A 25541-nucleotide genomic window follows, 5' to 3' on the forward strand; every position below is an offset into this window, starting at 1 on the left:
TGGAAAATTACCAAAAGGCAGAAAAAAAGCAGATGATCCAGCAGGAGTCTATAAAGGAACTCACAGTGGGGGATGGGGGGAAAAGAACCATTTTTCACTAGATTAAGAAGAGGGAGGCTGCTGCAGGGGCAGGGTCGGTGAGGGTGATAACAGATGATACCCCAAGATGATAACAGATGATACCCCATAGGGAGGGTTGAGCTAGTGAAGGACATTACATTTAGGATGTTCTGTATGATCTGGACTCCCCTGGGCTTCAGCTGTTAAGTAAAGAGCATACAGATATTAGACTGGGTGGGGAGGGTGTTGTCTGCTTTACAATTACTGTGTGCCCCTGAGAGCATTAAACTGTAAAGCACAAACATCATCCCTTTGGGGTGGGGTTGTGGGAGAGAGCCGTGTTCCCGTCCTGGGGAGTCGGAGGAGTCAGCGCCAGGCCGAGCAGGCCAGGCAGGACAGCAGGTTCTGAGGCAGTGCCCCTCTGCAGGGCCAATGAAGGGTGTCAGCGCCGTCCAGGGCCTGGCTGCCAAACGCTTCACGCCGCTGCCCCAGGCTGGTGCCTGGCCTGCTTATGTGGTGGGGGATACAGGCCAAGCGACCGGGCCCTCTTGCTCCCTTGAGGGCGGCCGAGAGCTCCAGCTTTCCCCAGCAGCAAAGGGAGGGTGCCCTGCAAGTACTCAGCACACCACAGGATGAGGGATAACGGCAAGGTGCTTGACCCAGCACCAGCCACAGCTTCTCAGCCTGAGCAAGGTCTCCTTGCCCTCATTCAAAATGGCTGTCGCTGCTGGCTGCCTTTACCACATCCAAAATGGCTGCTAATAGCTAGGCATGCCCTCTTGCAAGATGGCTGCTAACGCCCCAGATCCTGTCAATGGTTCCCTCGCTCCCAGGCAAGATGTCTTCCAGAAGCGTCCACGGCCGAATTAAAGATGGCTTCTTTGCCCTTATTCAATATGGGGCAAGTACCTTCGCTGCCCAAATCTAATATGGCAGCTGAGCGCGCTGTAGCCAACGGCAGTGTCCCGTTTTAAGATCACGCGAGACGAGTGAGCCACTCAGCTTTGCTGCAGACGTCATCACATGTGACTTAGCTCGTGACGCACAATTTGTGCTCGCACATCAGGCGTACGGCATAGAACGCAGTGGCGGGGCGTAGCGTGGGCGCTGGGAAGGTGAGCAGTCTTGGAGCCGGCTGTCGGCCCCGGCCCAGCTTCCCCCATCTGCTCCGGCCCCGCTCTCAGAGCCGGGCAGCGCGCTGCGGGGGAACTGTGCCTCCTGCGCCGGAGCGCCGTCCGGGAGGGGACACGAAGGGCCCTGGAGGTGGACGGGGGAGCTGTCACTCTTGCTGTGTCGGGGGAGGGCCCTGGGGAGAGGGAAGTGCCATGGGAGTTCCCATGGGATGCAGTGAACTATCTGGCCAGAGTGGGAGGGAGATTTTTCTCTAAAATAAGAGTAATCCTGGGGTAGGAATGACCCTGGGGAGAGGCCGTCCCCTTTCCAGGTATGGAACTATAATTCACTCCCTTTTCCCTGTGACCTTAGCTCTACTGCCCCACCCCGAATGTGCACTCAACCTTCTGGGGGATGTATTTTGTGAACCAAAAGTGCAGGTTGTGGGGAGTGTGCTGAACAAGAATTTCTTTTCAAATTGTACACCTCATCATTTCAGAACTCTCTCCACCTAAAAACAGGCTGGCCAGTTTCTTGTTTGTATTATTTTGGGTAACTGATGGTCTAAGGCATTTAATGCAGATTAAAGGCTCACGTTTCTAGTTATAGCTTGTATTTTTCTTTTTCCTTAGAGGCTTATGAAAGCAAGATTTATCCCAGTATTGTGTGGTACATTTATTCTCTCAAATGACTGTCAGTGGCAATCCGTGTATGGCAAATGACAGTAAAAGCCTAACCCTTACATATCTTGGATAAATTTTCACTGGCCATATATGTAATACCATTTAAGCTACTAATAAGGTACTGGGATGATCTGTGAGGGTTAGGTATTTATGCCCATGTGAGCGATGAATACACTGAAATACAAAGAGGCTATGACTTGCTTGTAACAAGTTGGTGGCAGTTTGGAAACAGAATCCAGGAGTCTTGACTCAGTCTGTAGGTTTGGTTGATCCCATCGCTATTTAAGAAGTGTACTAGCAAGGCTTCTGTGCAAAAAGGCTTTCTGGATTAGAATTTGTGTCCTATATGATGTGTCATAGTGATGACCAAACTGTTTTCTTGCCTCATGCTCTTTCATAAAAGATGATCTGAAACGTTACTAGGATTTGTTTCATTCTGTTGATAACCTACCCAACTTCTGCTCAAAGTTTTAATACATAAGACTTTTGAGAGCAAGTCTGTTTTGAAAATTAATTAAAAGCTGTGTGTCCTGTCCCAAATAATCTTTAAAATTCTGAAAATTTGTCATAAATTGCATCACTTATCAGCCTTTTAGAGAATGTAGTAACACACAAAAAAACAAGATTCTCTACTGGTTTCTGAAACTCTTTATAACAGTGGCATTTCAAAAAATTCACTTTGTTTTGTAGTTGAGTTATGAACATCTGCCTTACTTCTTTTGAAATTGACTCATTTAATATTTATATTATGGTAGTGCTTGAGGGCTCAATCAGGTTAGGGCTCTACTGTGCTGGGCATTATGTAAACAAAGACTTGGTGACTGTCCCAAAGATCTTACTCTACGGGCTAGTAGAAACTTTCAGCTGAATTCTAAAAAATAGCTGTGCTTGTTCTAATGTGCGTAAATGCCAATAAAATTGTTTGTATTTTTTGTAGGAGCCTGAAATGAGGATTAAAACTGTGCTATGCATCCCTTTGGTGCTACATACAAATAAAAGCAAATTGGTGTCTATGAAAGTGTCAAGTAACTGCGATAGTGTATTCATAGCTTAGTTTTATCTTTATAGAGAAAAGTCATACATATAATCTTTTGTAGTAGAAGAAAATATTTTTAAGACTAGAAAAAGCAGTGTTCATGAAAATAAGTTGGTAGTTCTGGTAGTACTAGTAGAGCATACAGTAGATTGACTGTTGTAAATAAAACTGAGTTTGTCTTGTAATGGTGCTTTAATCTGTGACCTTGGTGGAGTATTAAGATGAGGCTAGTTAATTGTGTTCTTAAAATTATTTAAAAAGAGCTTGCTGGTGGTGGGGTTGTACTACACATCATTTCAAAGCACTTCAGGTGATATTTTGATTTAGTAGTCCACGTACGTGATAGTCTTCGGTAGTGCATTCTATTTCCAGAATTTAGGGTGGGGTGAATGTTTAGCAGGAGATTTAGTTTATTTCTTAACATCAGAAGTTAGTTGCCACAATGTTTCGAACCTGCATTTGGGTTGCCGTTAGTTATGAGCACACACAAGATTGTTCAGATAAGTTAGAGGAAGAGAAACCTTCCCTCTTCTCTGGTGAGCATGTGGTATGAATAAAAATTCTGGCATAGGAAATCAAATCCTTGACTTCCTAAACTAAAGAGTGCACTGTTCAACTAGCCTGTGTCTGTACTGGCTGCATTTAACTCCAGAAAATTTCATGTAGTGGCTCGGTTCTTTTTTTTTTTATAGTAGTTGATCATAAATAAAACTTTTTTTTGTTACATAACTGGCAAATCTTACTGCTTTATTTGTGCTTTTTGTGGTACAATAACCAAATACTAAAGCATCACTTCTTATGCCATTACAGGAATACTCATTATTGAATCAATAGCACCAACCATGCTGGCAGCAAGATTAGCGTGTTTATGGACACTACCACGCCAGAGTCTCCGTCCTGCGCTTACACAGACCTTCCCAGCTTTGAGGAATTCCAGCATAAAAGCGAACCGGTGGATCTTGCAACCTAACCGGGTAAGGTAGCTTTTTTTAATTTGATAAGGATTGCTTGTACAAAGGATGTCAAATTAGACCATTGAGGCCATTTCCATCTTTACCAAAAGACACATTTTCATCTGCACCAAAATGTAAGTGAGGTAACTGAAATGGAAGGCCCAACTTAATGGGACGACAGCACTTCAATGTCTTAGTGAAGCAGCAACCTGCTGTAAAGTTGTTAGTGGCAAAAAGTTTATTTAACAGTGGCCCAAAGATGTAAAATGAATATTTTTTACTCTAATTGGGACTCGCTTGTTAGAAATCTTGGCTCAGAAGACTAGAATGGAGTGGTATTTCTTGCATTGTCTGCACAGATTCCCATTTAAATGTCATGTACATCTTGAGCATCCATGCTCAAAACTCTTGAACAGCAGCAATCATTGGAGATGTGCTCAGACCTTGCCTGTCCTTATGTTTCTCTCCCTCCTCTCACCCTATGCGATTCAAGGACTTATAAGAGAGCATACTCCCCCAGCCACTCAATTCCTTCTGGCCACTGCAGATGACAAGCGGGAACTCTACGGTATATGCAACTCCTCAGTTGTTCCCCTCTCTTCTTTAGGAAAGTGCAGAACTTTTTTTTATACAAAATATTGTATTGCAACAGTGTTTGAGTTTTGCACCCATTGGGCATTTAGCCTTTAAGGCTACACTGAGCCTTTCATGAGCTTATACTTGCTCATTTAAGCCATGTCTGACATCAAACCACGCTTCTCTGATAGGGCCTTGTGTCCTCTTCCAGTAGTAAATGTATTCTCTCTTTTGTCTTGGGGATGCAAGTGTTCCTCATTGTTGCTCTGTGTGCAAATCATTCACCAACCACACACATCAAGCTTGGGTAAACCCCCTCAGATCTCTCATGTTAGTTGTGTGACTGGTTCGATCACAGAAACCTCCTTGGGACTGTCACCTGATGTGCTGAGACTACCTCTGAACCCATTTTCCCTGCCAGCTTGGAACTTCAGAGCCCTGGCTTGTTGAGCCAGACACGCTAGCCTGCTGCAAACACAGACCCAGGTCTGAACCACATCCCCAAAGCTGCAGACTTAACTGAAAACAGCTTACGAAGTGCTCATGTCTCCAGCACCCAGATACCCAGTTCTCAATGGGATCCAAACCCCAAATAAATCTGTTTTATTCTATAAAGCTTATACAGGGTAAACTCATAAATTGTCTGCCCTCTTTAACACTGATAGAGAGAGATGCACAGCTGTTTGCTCCCCCAGGTATTAAGTACTTATTCTGGGCTAATTAATAAACAAAAGTGATTTTATTAAATATAAAAAGTAGGATTGAAGTGGTTCCAAGTAGTAACAGACAGAACAAAGTAAGTTACCAAGCAAAATAAAACACAACAGGCAAGTCTAAGCCTAATACATTAAGAAACTGATTTACAGATGAAATCTCACCCCCAGAGATGTTCCAATAAGCTTCTTTCACAGACTGGACTCCTTCACGTCACAAGTGGTGTCTGGGAACACCTTGTCTTCTGGCACTGATCTCCTGGAGAAGCCTGCACCAGTTTCTCAGTCTTATTCTGGCACTACACTGGAAACTTGCAGTGTTGTTGTAGCAATGTTGGGCTCAAGATAGTAGAGACAAGATGGGTGAGGTAATATCTCTTTTTTTGGACCAACAGACGTTATTACCTCCCTCACCCAACTTCTGTCTCTACTACACTGGAAACACTAGTGTATACAGGAATTGGGCATATTTACCATTGTGGCCTAAGTAGATTTAGAAACTACTCCATTTTAAAATTCTTCCACCTGTCTGTATCACCAGGGGTATATTCTCCCCTACCCCCTCCAAAAAAATTGCAGAGTTTAAAAAAAATTGGGTTGAGGAAAGTTTCTGATTAAGCACAAAGCAAACAGTGTGTTTGTCTCCCAGATTTTTATTATGGCACTTTCATGACCACTAAAGTCCAGGTTATTTCAACTAAATTCTAAATATCCTCTTTTTGTGCACTTTGGGTTTGTTTTGTAGATTATGTGTGACAGTGCATCTTCTGTACTATATCACTGTAAATTGCTTATTTAAAAATAAATGTTAAATTCTTAAATGCTGATACCTATTAGAACAGAAGTGAGATATATGTTGCTCTCACAAGTATAGTTAAAAAATTTCTAGGGTCAACTTTGACTACCACTCCTTTCCTTATGTTTTCTAAATCTGTGTTGAAACAGTCCTGCAGAATATTTTAATTTCCTAGGTGCTTACAGCCCATATTTAGGAACACATCTGCATGTGCGGATTAATAAAGCCAAGAGAGTGCAATGGCTTCAGATTTCCAGGGGCTATTTTAACCAGTGAGAGCCAAGGATCATAGAAATCATAAAATTTTGATTTGCTTGTATTTCAAAAATTTGTTGGCGTTTATCTTTAATCTCTTCTTTTAGACCTTCCCTGCCATAAAATCTTAATTTATGGGCCGTAATTCTACTCTTGCCCTTCAGAGAAGAGTTTAAGGATTCAAGTGGTACAATGTGAAGAAGGTTGGAGTACTACTATAACTGCTTCACCCAAAACAGTGATCAGTTTGAGTTCGGTCTCCACGCCTTTCAGTCTGACCTGTTCACAAGCACATAAGCAGCAAATATTTAGCTTTATTTATTTAAAGCCAAAAAAAAGTGTGTTCTGGCCACTTATAGGGCCAGTGGGTAGTGTGGGAGGTTTGAGCTGTTTCTCGGAATAAAATCATACTGTCTGCACTGCCAGTATTCATATATTAAGGTACAATTGATATTTTTGTAATTTAGTGTAGTCAGTGTTAGAGTGTCGCACAGTTTGAAGAGGATAATGACACCTGAGTTAGAAGGGATCGGTTATATTTAGATAACATAGTATAATTAAAAAGGAGTTATCTTGCTGTTCATGGGAAGATTTTTCCATTACTCTGTAATGTAAAAGATTTTTCCATTACTCTGCTTGTAAATATGTACATCTTTATTGTTCTAGGATCTACTTAACTGTCTTTCCTTTCTATCTGCTCATAACAGGGGTATGCCTCCAAAGCAAAAATGGGTGTGCGGCGTGGAAGAACTGGCCAAGAAATTAAAGAAGCAGCCTTTGAGCCAGCAATGGAAACTGCATTTAAAGGTGAATAACCATTCTACTCAAGTATTCCGAATGTTTGAACACCAACTGTAAAGCTATTTCTAAGAAATAAGCTTAAAATCCTGGATCATTATGACTTACTATAGAGTTTGACTAAGTATCAATTATGCTTTTGAAAACAAATGTCTGAAAAATGGGTTTCTTCACTTCTCCGCAATATTTGATATTGCGAATACCTCCAGTAGCCATGGAGCAATTTGAGTTGTTCAGAGTCATAACCATTCTGAAGTACGTGGAAATTCCTGAACTTGAAGACCCTCTGTCATTCATATGTCAGTAGTAAAGTTTCTTAAAAAGTTAAATATATTTTTAAGAAGCGGAGATCTATTTTTATGTGTAGGATTCATATTTCTATGGCCTTGCAACATCCTTGAGGTATTGCCTCTATTTTATAGATGGATAATCGAAGGCAAAAAGGTTAAGTGACTTTCCCTAGTTCATATAGTGAGTCAGTGACAGAATTCACATCTCCTGATACTCTAATATTAGTGTGGGATTGGTGCTGGGGGGTGAGGTGACCAAAAGCTGGAAGATAAACTGAGCTCTAGTTGCAGGGTCTGCTTGTTAGCTGATCAGCTACTTTGAGCTTGTATAATTTCAAAATATAATTCTTTGCTTCTGAATTGGCAAGGTTTTAAACAGTCACCTCATGTGACTAAAGAGAACTATGCCAAATTGAGCCCTGGTGTAAACAAGTACAGTTCAGTTGAAATCACTGGAACTGGTGCCAGTTTACAGTATGATAAATTTAGTGGCAATTTATGGCTGTTAGTAATGATTGACTCTATTACAGTGTTTCTCAAACTAGGGCCGCCGGTTGTTCAGGAAAAGCCCCTGGTGGGCTGGGCTGGTTTGTTTACCTGCCGTGTCGTGGGAGCCGCGATTGGCTGAACCTGCGGACACGGCAGGTAAACCGGCCCGGCCCGTCAGGGGCTTTCCCTGAACAAGCGGTGGCCCTAGTTTGAGAACCACTGCTCTATTAGATCAGCTTGAGGATTGAAATTTTTTTTTTTTAATGGAAATCAACACTTCTTTGGATGTAGAGAATGGTTATCTTCTATTCTAAGAGTGAATGTTTGTCTTGATAACCTTTAGCATTGCTCAGCATAGCTACTGAAAGATCAGTCGTCCTGTGTTTGTAGTTAGTAAAAAGTGTACAACAATTTTGAATTTAATCTGCTGTCATAACGTACACAATACAGATGCCAAATGCACTGACTTCAGATATTCAAGAAGTTCAAAACTCTGCTTTTCTAAATATGGCTTTGCCAGATAGACCACAAAGGGGTTACTGTTAAGTAGCACATCTAGTCCAGTACATACATACCCAGGTTTGTTTTATATTAAATCTTTTTCATAAAACTTCCTTGAGAGAAACTATAGTTTTCCCAATAAAAAACAAACCATGCAACTGGAAATATCAACGGTTGCTACTTCTCACTTTATTAGACAGTTATCCTTTACAGCAGTGTCAGTAACATCCAATTTCAGGTCTTTCTGATGGATAAAAAATTGTTATAACTGTTCTCAATGAGAGCAGGTTTAGAAGGCAACATTGAGAGGGAAGGGCAAAAGGGTAAGAGACCTGAAAGGCCTGACTTTTTTTTTTTTTTTTTTTTCTCCTCTCCTGTTTTAATGAAGAAACTTACCTAGATGATAGGCATATATCACTAACCAATTGGTGGGTGACATTGTTCTTGATTTTCATTCTGGGTTTTTATTCCAATTACTGTATAGTCTTAGAAATGGCTGCCTCCTGTTGATAAACTTAAAATATGTAACATTTATTTATTGATCCACATAGCTAGCTAGCTATAGTTTGAAACTGCATCGTGTAGCAGTACAAGAGAATTTGATATTCAGAGGGCATCTTTGTTCCTCTCTAAACTTGGTTTCATGGAAGAGAAACAAGCTCCTATAAAATAATGATAGACTAACAGGTAACCTTTTCATTTGGACATTAAGAATGAAGAGTTTTTATAAATCTTGAGGTTTTTCCCTTCCTTATCAGTTGTTATATACATAATTAAACTGAAATTAGAAAACTGTTCTACTCGATCCCAGGACAAAACTCTTACAGGAATATCAATATCTTTTTTTCTGTTGTGCAGTGGACCAGATGGGAAGATGGATTGTTGCCGGAGGGGCTGCTGTTGGTCTTGGAGCTCTATGTTATTATGGAATGGGAATGTCCAATGAAATTGGAGCCATTGAAAAAGCTGTGTGAGCAAAATACCAAGCTTATTATTTCAAATCAAGGCTAGAACAGTTGACACCCTTATTTACACGCGAATTTCTCTCCCAACCGGTCTCCTTCTGTGTGTGCTTACTCTTCATGACTTTAAACTAAAAAGAGAAACCCTAGTTTCTTGCAGAAAGCATTGATTTTTATATATAAACCTGGGAACAAATTTTGGTAAAGCCTTGGGATTAAATGCAATTTGGCTGATTGCTGCTATAAATATCCCACTTCCTATCTTGCAGATACTGTTAACTTTGAAGTATTTTTGCCTCCTGCCCCATCTCAAATGGTATGCATCTATATTCTTGTCTGGGGAATGTCATGAGTTAAAACGTAGGTGGATGTTCTAACTTCTGTGAAAGTGCTAGTTAAATCCACATTATCTAGGGTTCCTCTGAGACCCTGTTCAGAAAGCAAAAATAGCTTCTTGAATTCACCAAGAGCTGTAAGAAAATGTTGTAAGCAGGTCATAATTGTTCCCTATCTACCTGTCTCTTGCAAACACTAACTTACAAAAAGTGTTTGCCCTTGGTATAACAAATTTTGTTCCGTGTCTACAGCAGGGGTGGAGCATCCTATCTAATGATGAAGCCTTCAAGTGATAAATCCTATGTTAAAGTTTATGAATGTGTGGGCTTAAAATAAGAAAATCTTGCTCAGTTTTGTGATAAATTTACTAGGTTCGTAACAGAAAGATAGGGAAGAAGTGGTATTCCAAGCTCCACGCGTTCTTGCTTCAAGTGACATCTCACTTTAACATCCTATTGTGCCAATCTTCTAATACAATTGACAACCTTCTCTGTTAACATTCAAATACCTGTCATTCATTTACCACCCATTAAGATAAATGGGGAACAGTTTGCACTTTTGAGATGTTTTCGGGTTGTCTGCGGACTTCTGGGGAAAATAGTAATAGTAAATTTGTAAAATGGAATGTGCATTCTTTATTAAATGTTGCTAACTGGTGGAAATTCTGTCTTTGTAGAATCAGTTCTTTAAACATAGTAGTACAGAAGTTTTTCCTATCTAAGGTTATAATTTCCAGGGTATTCCTTATCTCAAAACATAGCATGTATATCATGTGATGATACATTGCTCTGGTGACTTAGCAACTTGTGACCATTTCATTAAATTACTTACAATTGTTAGTACATAGACTATGGGTTTTTCCTTTTAGACAGTTTTAAAACCTATAATATACTTATTCACATCACTCTCTATCACTATTTAAAAAGGCAAGAGTAAGATAGATACTTTACAGAGACAGGGGTGAAAGGAATGCACACAGGAAATGTGAAACTGATCTGTTGTAAACTAGCATAGTTCCATGGAAACAACATAATTTTGTGCATGGTGGAAAAGAAGTTAACAAATTAAGATCTGAAACATGATATATTTCATGACAAATGTCTCTAAACTGAATATTGCATGCCACTGTGTAAGATGGATCTCATGAATCTTAAATATCATAAGTTTGATTGTACCAGAACTAAGAATAACTGGTGAGATCAATTAAAACATGAAAAAATAGCAACATAACTGTTCATAATTTCATCTCTTTCAGTATTTGGCCTCAGTATGTGAAAGACCGAATCCGTTCTACCTACATGTACTTTGCAGGAAGTGTTGGTTTGACAGCATTGTCTGCTGTAGCAGTCAGCAGATCTCCTGCACTCATGAGCCTCATGATGAGGGGTTCTTGGCTGGTAAGGTTATATGGGCTTTCTCTTTAATCACCAGAAAGATTAGTGTTAAGAAAACTGTTTTGAAGCAGAACTTGGAATCTTGGGGGGTGAAACTTTATGGGGTGTGTCTAGTTGTCTTAAAGCAGCCCCAATCACCTGGTACCAGCAATACAGGGTTACATAATTCTTTGAATAAAGCGCGTCTACAAACTTCTGGTCATTGATGTGAGCGGGGAAGACGAGAAACTTCCTCCTACATCAGAGGTGGGCAAACTACGGCACACATCCAGCCCATGGGACCGTCCTTCCTGGCCCTTGAGCTCCTGGCCAGGGAGGCTAGCCCCCGGCCCCTCCCCTGCTGTCGCCCCCCCCCCCCCCCCCCCCCCCCCCGTGACATCGTTGCGCGGACAGCACTCTGGGCAGCAGGGCTGCAAGCTCCTGCAGGGCAGCGTGTCTGACTCCTGCCGGGACATGCCGCTCTGAGCGGCATAAGGGGGCCGGGAGCTTGGATAAGGGGTAGGGGGTTCCGGGGGACAGTCAGGGGACAGGAAGCAGGGGCCGGTTCAATGGGACGGAAGTTCTGGGGTGAGGGGAGTCGGGACAGGGAACAGCGGAGGGTCGGATAAGCGTGGGAGTCCCGGGGGCGTGTCAGGGGCTGGGGCAGTCAGGGAGCAAGGGGGGTTGGATGAGTCGGGGGCTCTGAGGAGGGCAGGAAGTGGGAGGGGGCGAATGGGAGTGGGGACCAGGCTGTTTGGAGAGGCACAGCCTTCCCTACCCAGCCCTCCGTACAGTTTTGCAACCCCAGTGTGGCCCTCGGACCAAAAAGTTTGTCCACCCCTGTCTTACATGAACTAGGGCAGGGGTTTTCAATAGGTGGACTGCAAGCCAAATCTGGACCCACCATACACTCTTGAACAGACACTGACATCTTTTTTTTATGTACTTATCGTTACTGTTTTTTTATTATTTTCTCTGGAGTCTGGATCTTGATTATACCTTGTCCAAGAAATTTGGACCTTGACAAAAAAAAATTGACTACCTCTGTTCTAGTGTGTGTGTGTGTGGTTTAAAAAAAAAAACAAAAAACAAAAAAAAAAACACCAGACTGATGACAGGAGCTTGCTACCTGAAAGCAGTTAGAGCTCAGTGGTCTGACTGTTCAGTCTCCTCCTAAATGTGTCTCAGTAGTTAAGCTAAATACTAATGGTGTCTGGAAGAATTCTGAGGAAACATTTTTGTTGGTATATAACGATTAGTCAAAATTGAAATGTTTCAAGGAAATGGTTTGTCATCAGTTAACTTCCAACAGAACACTGGCAGGCTGAAGGGGAGCTTGGGAAGGAGCCTTGAAATTTGGGAGCTGGCATTTCCAGGGTTTTTCTTCAACCCACCAGAGACCCTGGAAATCCTGGTAGCTGTGAAATTGACATGATGATCAGTTTGGTTGTTGCACACCACTTAATTGTACTGGTGAAACTAGCCAGATTCTTGGTAAGCTGACAAGTATCTGGGGAGCATGTTTTGTTTTGGCAATACCATGTCTAAATATTTTCAAAACAATATAGTGGGATTTCAGTTCCACAAAAACTTTTGAGTTTTTGCCTTTTGGTCCTGATTGAGGATAAAAATTTTGTGAACACTCAAATTTTCACAGAACTGAAATTCAGTTTTCTAGTCAGCTATACTAAAGACCCCAATAAAACTGAAATCTGACTTTAATGTGCTGCAGTCTCTCACAAACATAACAGGAATATTTGAAATAAGCTTGTAGAGGTAAATCCTATTTTTAAACTAACCAGTATGATACTTAGGTAACTGGATTTATGGATAACCTCAGACTTAAACTGGTCTGAACAAGATCAGTTTCTCATGGTTAGATGGTTTAACAGCATAAAGTAGTAAAAGCTGAAAATAGTCTGCTTTAAACACTCTTTAATAGCTATTTTAAAGTAATTTAGAAACATTTAATGCGAACAAATTGAGTAGCGGTAAAGTGTCATGAACTGAAGGTTTAGTTATCTTAGCTAAAACATGCATAGCTTAGTTATAGTTAAACTGTGGCTAATTTACAATACATAACTTGGCAATAAGAATGGTGATAAGGTTAAACTAATTTTACTCCACAAAGTGCTGAATGTGGTTTTATTTTAAACATTTTGTTTCAGAAATATCGCTAAGGGCACATTATGTACGGTAGAGGGAGCTATTGCTAATTATCTAATCCTTGTAAAAGATGGCTTTATGAAGAACGTCAAAGAATCCTAACTAAACATACATATATAAACTTAAGTTCGTTTTCTGTTTAAATTTAGGTATATTTGCATGTCAAGAGCCTAATGTGTGCTAGCTAATATTATTTGTTAAAATAGTCTGTTGTGGTCATGTAAAAGTTTCTTCAGCTGGTCATATTGAACAATTAAGCATAGTTTAAAGTTGGTGAAATACTAAAGCTGTGGCTTCTGGTATGAAACTGACCTATCACATCAGACTTGACATATCTGATCAGACTGTCATCAAAGGCTGCATAAACCTACCAGTGGGCAATAGCTAACTGTTCAAAGGCAGGTCAAATGACTTGCTGCTGCCAAAACGATGCCTAGCTTGCCTGCGCATAAGTTGATCAGCGACATGCACAATTATGAATATGGTATTTGGCTGTCTGAGGCCAGGCTTGTTAATCTTGTTTATCCATTTGCATCTACACATGCTCTGTGGATGTCCAGCCACCTCCTTAGGAAATCTTGTGTATGAATGTCTCCTGCTTGTTCTTCCCTGTGAACGTGCACACTGGCATTTGTAGGTATATGACTAACTGAAAATTTAGTATTAAAATGACATTTGTACCGGATTCTGCAAATCCATTTATCAGTTGTGCATAATGTAGTGATGACATTCAGGTCCAAATTTTCAAATGTTCATGCGGGTGTAAATTCTGTTCCTGGGAGAATTCTGTGCAATGCAGAATTTCACAGAATTCCCTGTTTACCTGGCAGAATTTCTGGCTGCTTCTCGGGGCCGCTGGACTTTGCAGAGCCCAGCTTGCAGTGAGCAGAGTGCCCAGCCTGGTGGGGCTGGAGGCTGAATGCTCTTTGATTCTCATTCTCCCGGGATAGGAAAGGACCTGGGAGATCCAGCCAACTCTGGCAAATGGTGAGGAAGGGCTGGGCCGCACCATACCATGTCCCTCAGCAGGACAGTAAAGAAGTTGGGGTAGTAAAGGCTCTGCGGGTGCTGGTGTCTGGGCTGGAGGCTGCTCCGTGGGGAGGGGGATGCTGGTGTCCCCAGAGCTCTCTCCAGCACCCACCCACCCCCCACTGAAACTGGGTTTTTGTAAGGGTGTCTTTAACTCTCTACTCCTGGGGGGATCTTTTTTGCTCTTATCTGTACTGTTGACAGGTATTTTGAAACAAATTACCAAAATAATTGAAACTGGAGTGATTATGTTGTGTTTTGACAAATAAAATTGCGGAATTTTAAATTGTCTGCAGAATTTTTAATTTTTTGGTGCAGAATTCCCCCCAGAGTAAAATTCCAATGAATGTGCGCATACATGACAGGGAGAGAGCAGGAGACGTACATTAAAAGCGGCAGCTGGGTATCTGCAGAGCATGTGTGCTGAAAGGGGTAAATGTAGATAATTCTACAAAGTAGAAGGCATAGCTAGAGACAGCCATGTTTAATCTATTTACAGAATTGCCCCAAGGTCCATTTAGGCATGTCATAGAGATGTGGTTTTGGCAAGAGCAAGCCAGAAGTAGCTGCTCATGGTCTCAGTCAACCATCTATTAGCTGCTTGGTCACACACTCCTGTTCAAGCAGGAAGCAGCTAGACTGAGCACGAGGGGAGAGACATACGGTTTGGAAACAAATGGGAGCAGGGACAGATGGTATTTGGATGGGGCTTGGGGCAAAAACATGTACTAGGAACAAGCAGTAATGTTTAAATATTTTAAGTAAATGAAAGGTCGTAAGTGGGGATACAGTGAACCATCAGAGGACACCTTTAGAATCATCCAGTTAGCTGCTTCTGTGGGTGTGTTTTTGTGTTTGTTGTTACCTGGCATATCTTGTACTGGACAGCTTTAGACACGCAGCACCAATTGGTGTGCCACCTGGCTTGTACAGTCCTAATATTTTGTGGGTTAAAAAATGCACTGACTTCACTGTGGTCTTGCTAGAGTAAGGACTACTGGATTTGGGCTACTGTGTGAAGTTTAGTTGTGTACTTGAGTTAATTGTGCTTTTACTCAACTATGTGCAGCTTTCTGCTCTTGAATCTTTGAGAAATAATTGTGCATAGGAGTACCACTGAGTTTTAGGCTAGTAAAAAAATTAATATAAACAATAAGATTTCAGAGGCAGAGTAGAGAATTTTGTACATCTCAGTGTGCTCTTGAATTCTTATATGGTAATTCTTTATATTACAGGCAATAGGTGCAACTTTTGCAGCTATGATTGGTGCTGGGATGCTGGTTAGGTCAATATCCTATGAAGGTAATCCTGGTACTAAACACCTTGCCTGGATGCTTCATGCTGGTAGGTGCATTTAATTTTCTGTGTGACAGTATCTCAGCTACTTAATATGAAATATTATGTCTGTGGTTTTGCTGAAGATAAGCCTACTTTTAAAGGAAAGCAAGTTCTTAGTCTCCCAAAACTTTAATGAAATAACTATTGCTTTGGGGGAGGCCGTAACTTCCTTTTAGCTCCTTTTATTCCTGTTCACAGCACCTTCTGTGTGGCTGTTAATGAAATATTCTTTAAAGTATCTTCCTTACATTGGCTGGGGCTTATCGGTGAGCTGTGGAGATGTCTTTTGCCCCAAGTACATTGTATAGCATTGAGCTGCTTTGACATCCTTGTTCTCTTAAATATAAATGGATTGATAACAGACCCTCTGTAAAGTTGCTGCAGGTATTGGTATTTGCCGTGCATTTTCTCTTGCTAATATTCATTAAATGGTTCTGGTGATATCTGGATTCTGCAAGCATGCCTTTCCACTTGAGGAACCCTTACCCTCTATTCACTGTACTCAGCTGCCACAGAACAGCCAAGGCTCTCTGATTCAATCTAACCATTTCCCAAATCTGTTCACTTTAATAGAAGCCAGAACCTGGGCCCCCTCCCGTGATGGTTAAGTAAAAATGGAGGGCCTGGTGGCAGCCTGGAAGCCCAGACTTCATGATAGGATTCAGAGGGTACCTGAGCAGTTGAAAGCTAATAATCCAGATTGACCTTACCAGAGATCCTACAAAGGTCAAAGTTTGGGGTGATTTCCTCTGCCCACCCTATGCTTGACCAGTGAATTTATTGAGCTTCAGTTCAGTAGCTCAGTAGGAACATAGAAATTACTGGTCGGTTAGTAGTATGTTGCTGGTTATGTTGGAAGTCCTCATGACTAGTCACAAGGCTGTTTTCAGCAGAGCATCTGCTGAAAGATTGTGATTATTTGCATTCATTATTAATAGAAAAAAGGTACATAAATGTTTCCATTATATTAAAAATTAACAATTACTTTAGACACATCATTGGTAATTGAAAAAGCAAAGCCATTCCTTTGTCTGTTTGAAGGGACTTCCTTTTTATGAAGCATCTTTCAACTTTATTTTTTAAGGAATTTTATGGGCTCCCTTAAACATATTTTTGAAAATTTTAAAAGAACGACCCCAAAAGGAATGTTCTGCTCCCTGTTGACTTCTTTTGAAGTCCTTTGAAAACACCCTTCAAAAGAGCAAATATGCTCAAACTTACCCCTTCTTCCTCTCGTGCACATTGTTTCTCTATTTCTTACTTCCTTTGATTTCATTGTCAGAGTTGCTAATACAGGTAATGCATGTTCTTGAAGAGCCTGGGGAAGGCTTTATTCCTTCCACAAAACAATGAAACTGACAGTGCAAAAATGAACAAACTCAAATGAACAAACTAAAGAACCGAAATACTTTCTCCTTGAATCTTTTATAGTGATCTTAAGAGTTACAATGGTAAGAACGGTTAGGTGGAAATGTGGTTAGTCAAAAGTGTCCCTTTAAAGAACTGTAATTTTTTTTTCTTCTGTGAGAATGCATGTTCAAATCAAACCTGCAATATATGTCACATTAGTAAATTACTTGCATCTTCTAGCTGTCTTTTCAGTTTACCTCCTGAATGATTGATTTATGGTTAGCATGACTTTATAAATATCATACTGGTACTAACCACCTCATCAGCAGTCCTGTGTAATCAAGTTGTATGAGTCAATGTGCAGCAGATTATTCCCACAGTTCTGATGTGGGCAAGTAAGGTGTCACTTGAATTGAATTTTTTGTGCAAATGAATGTACCATTACTTTTGATCTATGATAATGGTTTAACATTATAGTAACATGCAAATGACTGAAGAAAGCCAGTCACTCACCATGTTGTCACAATATCATCAGTGAACCATCAGTGGATCACTGGGAAGGGGTAGAGCAACACCAGTTATGTCCACTGCGATGTGAGCTAGCAGCTAGTTGCTGTGTACCTTGTGTGCAGTATTCATTCACTTTTAAATATAATGCAGCTGGTCTCCTGCAACTTGTTTGTTAATAAGGTCTGTCCTCTAAAGACCATCTTCTCTTAGGGAACAGAAGTGTCTCAGGAGAGGAATTGTAATTGTACTGTTCACAGTATGTTATCAGGAAGAGCATTTATCCCCTTTCTCCTGCTTTTTGTAACTTCTCAAAAGGTAGTATTATTTGACCTATTAAATGTCCACATGCTCAATTCCCTGTCAGGGTGGGCATTGAAAACCCACTGTTCTGAAACACTTTGTGTAAGAAGATATGGCTGATGAACTTCACTCATATCAAGCAGATTAACGGGTTCAAGTGACACTGCTGCTTACTTTCAAAGCAGTTTCCATTAGAAACCTTAATGCTGCGTTTGCAGTTGTCTGTGGATTTCAGAAATGCTAATGTGGTAGTGTTGCATATGCATAACTACTGTGTTTACTAGGTCCTATAGAAGCTAATATGGTGTTTAAGATCAAAGCACTTGACATATACAGTCAAGTCTAATACTCTTGCTGTAGAGGTAGGCCAAATTCTTATAATACACAGTGCTGTATTTGGGAAGAGGGATTCCTTTCTGATGCTTTTGTTGCTCGCTTTGTACCCTGAAGCATGTGACTTGATTGCATAGCTGTTCCTAATGTCAAGAATTCTTTCCTTTTTTCAAAATACAGCTACAACTCCAGCTTCCTGTGAAAATGCATTTCATAGGCTGACTGTACTGTCTGAAGCATTTCAGTTCAAGATATACTTGTTGCTGAGTTTGAACAGGCCTTGTAATTGTCATCAGCCAGCATAAAGACTGCTCTTTTTTCTGAACTGTCCTTCATAATTAAATGAATAGTAACACATTTCATCTAAGATCTAAGTTTTGTGGCATTGTATTGAATATTTTCTGCCAAATCCTGCACTGGCTTTTCTTTGTGCAAACCGATTGAACTCAATAAGATTGAACAGAGTGTAAATCAATACAGAGTTTGGCCTATTGACTCAGTTATGTGGCTGAAAAATACCCTGTTTGGATAGGGCATTTATCTTCAGCCATTCAGTATATATGGCATTAAACATAACTAAATTTCCAACCTTGCTTGTCTTTTTCTTCACTTAGGTGTTATGGGTGCAGTGGTGGCTCCTTTGACCTTGTTGGGTGGTCCTCTGCTGATCAGAGCTGCCTGGTACACAGCAGGAATTGTAGGAGGTCTCTCAACTGTGGCCATATGTGCACCAAGTGAAAAGTTTCTGAACATGGGAGGACCACTGGGAGTAGGCCTGGGCCTTGTTATTGCTTCGTCAATTGGTAAACAAAATACTGTTTTGATGTTTGACTTCTAAGTGTCTAAAACTGAACTCACCTCATTATATCTTTAATACAGTGAGACTGGCCCTGACTGAGAAAGGAACACCCAAAAGTACCTGGCTAGATAGTATTTGCAAGAGCTGTTCTCTTCATAGACCCTAAAGCCAGGAGGGACCACAGTGATCATCTAGCCTGACCTGGATAATAGCAGAGGCCATAGAACTTCTCCAAAATAATTCCTAGAGCATATCTTTTAGGAAAAACTTCCAATCTTGATTTAATAATTGTCAGTGGTGGAGAATCCACCATGACCCTTGGTAAATTGTTCCAATGGTTAACTCTCACTGGTTTTGAATTTACACCTCATTTCCAGTCTGAATTTGTCTAGCTTCAGTTACCAGCCATTGGATTGTTATACTTTCTTCTGCTAGACTGAAGAGCCCATTATTAAGTATTTGTTCCCTATGTAGGTACATGTAATCAAGTCACCCCTTAACCTTCTCGTAGACAGGCAGCAAGTTTGTTTTTTGCTTTTTTTAGTCTGGCACCACAGCAAATTGTCAGCATGTCCCTGTTTTAAAATAATGTTTTTGCTGTTTTAAAACCACACTATAAATACTCTCAATGAAGAGTACTGATAGACATGGAGTTCATGCATTTTTTTTTTTTAAAAAAGTCTAGGATAAAAATCAGTCTGGTTAAAGTTTCAGTAAACTGTGACATGGCAAAAACCTGCAGTGGTGTCTTCTGGTAACAAATTAAAATTGACAGATTAAATGTGACTCAGATTAGCTACTGAATATTTTTTCTGTGTATTCTCTTTTTGTAACATACCTGCTTGGATTGCTCTGTGAAATGGTCTGACGTAGAAGTTTCATATGAAAATAACACCAATTAGGTGGGTTTTGTTTCGCCCTCTAGGTGAAAAGATACTTTAAGGAAACTTGTGAGAGGCTTACAAGTTCTAACTATTTAAATTTTAACTTAAGGCTAGACAGTTGAGAATTCAAAAGTCACAAAATGTTGAAGTGAGGGTTGCATATGTGCCCCATTGCTCTTCCACATTACAGTACAGTCTAATCATGTGATCGAATAGTGTTTAAAAAAAAATTCTAGATCATACAATATTCCAGCTATTGATTAATTGCAATTAACTCAAAAAAAATTAATTGCAGTTAATTGCACTGAATAGAATACAAATTGAAATTTATTAAATATTTTTGGATTTTTTCTACATTTTCAAATATATTGATTTCTATTACAACACAGAATACAAAGTGTACAGTACTCTTTATATTACAAATATTTGCCCTGTAACAGTGATAAAAGTATTTTTCAGTTCATCTCATACAAGTACTGTCGTGCAATCTTGTTGTTCTGAAAGTGTAACTTACAAATGTAGATTTTTATTGTTGCATAACTGTACTCAAACAAAACAATATAAAACTTTAGAGCCTACAGGTCCACTTGGTCCCACTTCTTGTTTGGCCAATCGCTAAGACAAACAGGTTTGTTTACATTTATGGGAGATACTGCTGCCTGCTTCTTATTTACAATGTTACCTGAAAGTGAGAACATGCACTTTCGTAGCTGGCATTGCAAGGTATTTATGTGCCAGTTATGCTAAACGTTCATATGCCCCTTCGTGCTTTGGCCACCATTCCAGAAGACATGCTCCAATGCTGATGATGATCATTTAAAAAAAAATAATTCATTAACTACATTTGTGACTGAAGTCCTTGAGGGAGAATGGTATGTCTCCTGTTCTGTTTTACTCGTATTATGCCATATATTTCATGTTATAGCAGTCTCAGATGATGACCCAGCACATGTTCGTTTTAAGACAAAACACAAAGAAGATACCAATGTCAGATTTCTAAAAATTTCTACAGCACTCAACCCAAGGTTTAAGAATCTGAAGTACCATCCAAAATCTGAGAGGAATGAGGTGTGGAGCATGCTTTCAGAAGTCTTAAAAGAGCAGCACTCAGAAACAAGAACCTGAACCACCAAAAAAAAAAAAAATCAACCTTCTGCACGTGGCATCTGACTCAATGATGAAAATGAACATGAATAGGTCCGCTCTGGTTTGGATCGTTATCGAGCAGAACCTGTTATCAGTATGGAGGATATCCTCTGGAATGGTGGCTGAAGCACGAAGGGACACGTGAATCTTTAGCGCATCTGGCCTGTAAATATCTTGATACCAGCTACAACAGCGCTATGCAAACACCTGTTCTCACTTTCAAGTGACATTGTAAACCAGAAGCAGGCAGCATTATCTCCTGCAAATTGTAACCAAACTTATTTATCTCAGCGATTGGCTGAACAAGGCGGAGGACTGAGTGGACTAGTACTCTCTAAAGTTTTTTACATTTGTTTTATTTTTGAATGCAGTTATTTTTTGTACATAATTCTACATTCGTAAGTTCAACTTTCATGATAGAAATTGTGCTATAATACTTATAGTAGGTGAATTGAAAAATACTACTTTGTTTTTTTACAGTGCAAATATTTGTAATCAAAAATAAAGTGAGCACTGAACACTTTATCTTCTGTTGTAATGAAATCAATATATTTGAAAATGTAGAAAATATCCAAAAATATTTAAATAAATGGTATTGTTTAACAGCACAATTAATCGCACACTTAATCTTTTTAATCGTGCGACAGCCCTATATAGTACTCTTCTGCAATTTTGAATAAATGTCACATCTCTTACTATGGTGTACTTGTACGCTAGAATCCGTGAAAATAGCTGGCATTTCAGAAGCACCAGGAATGACATGAGTACTCTTACAGGATGGTTCTTCCATGATCATACACTGTAAATCATGCTATTCCTCAAATAATTAAGATTGTAACAATGCATATACATAAAGGAAGGGCTTGCTTTTAACACCTTTTTTGCACGCTTATTCCAGGATCTGTGTTCCTGCCTCCTACCTCTGCATTTGGAGCAGGCCTGTATTCTGTAGCAGTTTATGGTGGATTGATCCTCTTTGGCATGTTCCTGCTGTACGACACACAAAAAGTTATCAAACGTGCAGAGACACACCCAGTGTCCATATATGGAGTAGCAAAGTATGACCCCATCAACTCGTAAGTATTATCCTGGTGTCAACACTGATCTGATTTTAAGACTATTTTAACTGATGATGTCCCTTCAAGCTATGCAGTAGTGTATAAAGAAAATGTACCTGCTGTCCTGCAGATATTAAAGAGAGAAATTCACTTTGGGATAGTAAACCTCAGTTTACAGTAAAATGTACAGGATTATAGCCACATTATTTTCCAAATACAATATGAAAATAGTTAATGGGGATAAAACTATTACTGAAAAATACATAAGTACTCCATATGCCAAAAAATTAGGGTTTTTTTTTTTTGGTTTTGAGGGTTTTTTCCTTCTCTCAGCCAATGTTAGTTATTTCTAACAGTTTTTCTGTGTGGGTGGGAGAAATTCTTTGTACTTGCTTTCTGAAACACTTTCAGCTTACATACTTAACCTGTTCAAACAAGCAATTTTAGTTGTGTTGTAAGCTGTAAAATATCTTAGTTTATATAATATATCTAAGCTTTGTCATTGTAAATCAGTAAAACTTTTATGAGTGCTGTAGCTAATAGTAATATAGGGATTAATTGTCCTCAATAGGCCTATTATCAGATTTGGCTCTAACCTTCTCACTTCGTAAAGGTGTTTCTTCAATCCTCAGTTATATTTTTGAGTTGGAAAGGCATATTTCTGTTATCCTTTTGAACTAAGTTCAGTATTTACTTTTATGTAAATAACTGATCCTAAAAGAAAAGGGGGGGGGGAAAGAGGTGTAAGCTGTTGGGAGGAAGAAAGAAGGAAGCTACCCAACATTGTTCAAAACTTTGTTCTAAATCCTGGTCCCACTGAACTTAATGGAAGCTTAGTTGGTTTGGGCCAAATCCTAGTTCCAGTATGTTTTTTAGCTACTAATGTAATGTCCCATGAGAAGTTACTGTGCATTTTTACCCATCTATAGCTTATTGCTTAACAAATTTGATTGTCATTCCAGTTTCCAGAATGATTTAAACAAATATAAATAGGAGCTATATGTCATAACTGAAGTCTTAGTGGCAAATGAGTCCATTTCTGCTTGTAATGGTCACAGTTCACTTCAGAAAAACAAGAATCACATACACAATGTAGTTTCTTAAAAAACAAGTTGAGTGAGACACTTGGGTCCTCAACCTGATTTTTAAAGTTTCCTAATGTGATGTATTGACATTGAGTGAGTAATGTTGCTTATAACACTGTTTATAGTAAGTTAAACTAACTGGCTTTCTGGGGTGTTTTTTTAGGTGTCTGGGTATTTACATGGATACACTGAACATCTTTATTCGAGTGGCCACCATGCTTGCCACTGGTGGGAGTAGCAGGAAGAAATGAATTAAGATTCTTCTTTGCAACCATCTGATAGTTCACCAAACTCTGTCTGCTTAGTGTGTATGCCTAGTAAAAATTAATCTGGTGTACAAGCAGCTTTCATGTAGAAGTCAGAAGTTTGAAGCACTTGAGCATTATTAAGGTGTTTCAGTACAACATGAATCTCAAGGATACGTTTTCCAGTTCTTCTGAAAAGGTCAAATTTGGATAACAGTGCAAACACTTGTACGTAATTTGTGATATCTTAATGGGAAAGAAATATATTTCAGGAAATTATATTTTAAACTTAAGTAAATAAAACTAAATCAGTCTGCTTCTCTGAAAGGTTTGACAACATATTATTCTGTGACTATCACTTTTTGCATCTACCATAATTGCATAGTAAAAAGAAACTGATCTCCAAAATGGGGACTCAAGTATACAGAAAGGGGCACAAGATAACTCAAAAGACTGATATTGGAATATGGAACCTTGTTGTGCTTAAACAGAAAGTGGTGGTGTTGTCTGAGAGCTGTTGCTGCTATTGGATGGCCTTTGGGTGACCTATCTGAAAGGAATTAGAGCTCTATCTACTAGAACTTGACTTAATCTATCACAATTTGTGCCCTTGTAACATCTCAACTGAAATTTTAGAAAGGATTAGGGTGAGTACAGAGAAATACAAAGGCCTTGGAAAGGCAATGCGACCCTTCCGGAATGGTGGACAATGGTAAAGAAGCTTGTGCTCTTACTTTGTCCTGTGGGTAAACAGAACTTCAGCACCTTTCCTGAATATACTTGAAAAATTAGTATTCAGTGTAGCTGTAATGTTTCCAACATCCTTAATGTTCATTAGCTGTGTCTGTCTTTGCACTGAGAAGTTAAACATTGGGAACATCAAACTATTGAAGTGTTGGTTCCAGAACCAAAAAATATTTAGACTATAATGTGTGTTGGCCAATAAAACTGTAGATTAACTTTTTAAATACTGAAATCAACTAAGTTCTTTTTGGTGATGGCTTCCTAAGGTCTGAGCTCAGTGACCAGTCCCACTCTAAAAAGTACCTAATGATGGTACAGGAACAAAGGGAAGGTGAACTCTATTCTGCTTTTTTGACCTGTCCTCCAGGCCACAAAACCAAATGCTGTATACTTGCAAGTGCTTTTGCCTGTAATCCTTTGACTCCTCTTCTGAAATTGCTGTCATACAACTGGTATTTTCTTTACCATATTTAACAAAAATGTCCCACTAACATTGATGGTGAATTTCTACAACTATGTTTCATTGTTTGCTCTAGTACCATACTTGGTTTGGCAAATACAAGTATTCTACCCTGAGAGACCAGGTAAGCCTGTGAAAATATTGGGCATAAGCTATTGCTGGAAATCCTTAAAAGTAAATGAGGCCTATGTAAATGCTGCTGTACTCAATCTAGTTACCAGTCCTGGCAAAGTTCAAATCAGCAATTGAGAAACTGATTTTATCCTTTCACTGTACTATGCTGACAATGTGCTGTGCTCGTGTACTGATTTCTGAAACAATAAAGTCCAAGACTAACAGTTCATTGGTCTCTTATTTCTCCTTTCAAATAATGTTTATACTGTAGTACATTACTTAGTTTAGTAAGGGCACTGTAACTTCATCTTCCTCCTTCCCCCCCAGTTCCTCTTCTTATAAGAGAATTAAATGAACAGTGCCTACTCCTTGTGTGGAGTGTCTGCATAATTGTTTTGCAGTGGAGTCCATAATGCTATTTTTCCAGATGCATTTTCTTCTCAATTAACACTATAGACAAAGACAAAACTCTGTGGAATAAATGTTAGTATCTTTTACTCATGGTGTAAAGAAGTTTTTTCTCACCCTGTGGAACTACATGGTATAACTTTTGGTGTCACTAAATTTGAGAAGTGCTAGGCAACCTTTAACTAGACAGCACTATCAGCTTCACCTACAAGAAGGAACAGTGCCCAACTGTCTGGTACTCCAGATGACTGCGTTTGGGGGGAGAGCAGTGGCGTGTAGGAAGAATTTTGTCAAATTCCTTTTTGCATCAGTAGATTACATTAGATACCACTCTTAGTAAGTTTTGCTACATGACTGCTGTGTGTGCTTAATCCACATTGCAGCCATATGTAGTCGTATTGTTATGGGACAGATCTAATAACTTTTCTGTTGACTTCAGTGGGCTTTGAATTAGATCCTCATTGAGGAAACTAATGGATTCCAGATCATACTGTCACAGGTGAAGATTCAGTAGCCCATTTAGTGGGTGGGTCTTTGTTAATCTCAAATACAGTGACCACATAAATCTTAACTTTTATTACGTTCCATTGATTCAATAGAGCTATGTGCAGGTGTATTCAGTTGGCTTTTATATTGCT

The 25541-nt window shown here is 39.6% G+C and overlaps 1 protein-coding gene across 1 annotated transcript; it reads left to right on the forward strand.

Moving 5' to 3' along the window:
- Nucleotides 1-1069: 1069 nt before the first annotated feature.
- Nucleotides 1070-24722, forward strand: GHITM (growth hormone inducible transmembrane protein). The gene is made up of 9 exons (XM_077821601.1): nt 1070-1175; nt 3703-3866; nt 6893-6992; nt 9122-9233; nt 10817-10958; nt 15365-15473; nt 18575-18763; nt 21688-21865; nt 23096-24722. Exons 2-9 carry the CDS (start codon nt 3735-3737, stop codon nt 23181-23183), a joined length of 1050 nt encoding a protein of 349 aa, XP_077677727.1. The 5' UTR covers nt 1070-1175; nt 3703-3734; the 3' UTR covers nt 23184-24722.
- The last annotated feature ends 819 nt before the right edge of the window (nt 24723-25541 follow it).

The sequence above is a fragment of the Eretmochelys imbricata genome, chromosome 7, assembly GCF_965152235.1.
Source record: "Eretmochelys imbricata isolate rEreImb1 chromosome 7, rEreImb1.hap1, whole genome shotgun sequence".
NCBI classification, from domain to species: domain Eukaryota; kingdom Metazoa; phylum Chordata; order Testudines; family Cheloniidae; genus Eretmochelys; species Eretmochelys imbricata.

What these genes read in the sequence shown, in the direction of transcription:
- GHITM (XM_077821601.1), top strand. Translation starts at nt 3,735, where the DNA reads ATGCTGGCAGCAAGATTAGCGTGTTTATGGACACTACCACGCCAGAGT. An exon ending in GGAGCCATTGAAAAAGCTGT is followed by an intron (nt 9,234 to 10,816) that starts GTGAGCAAAATA and finishes CATCTCTTTCAG; the next exon opens with TATTTGGCCTCAGTATGTGA. An exon ending in AAGTATGACCCCATCAACTC is followed by an intron (nt 21,866 to 23,095) that starts GTAAGTATTATC and finishes GTGTTTTTTTAG; the next exon opens with GTGTCTGGGTATTTACATGG.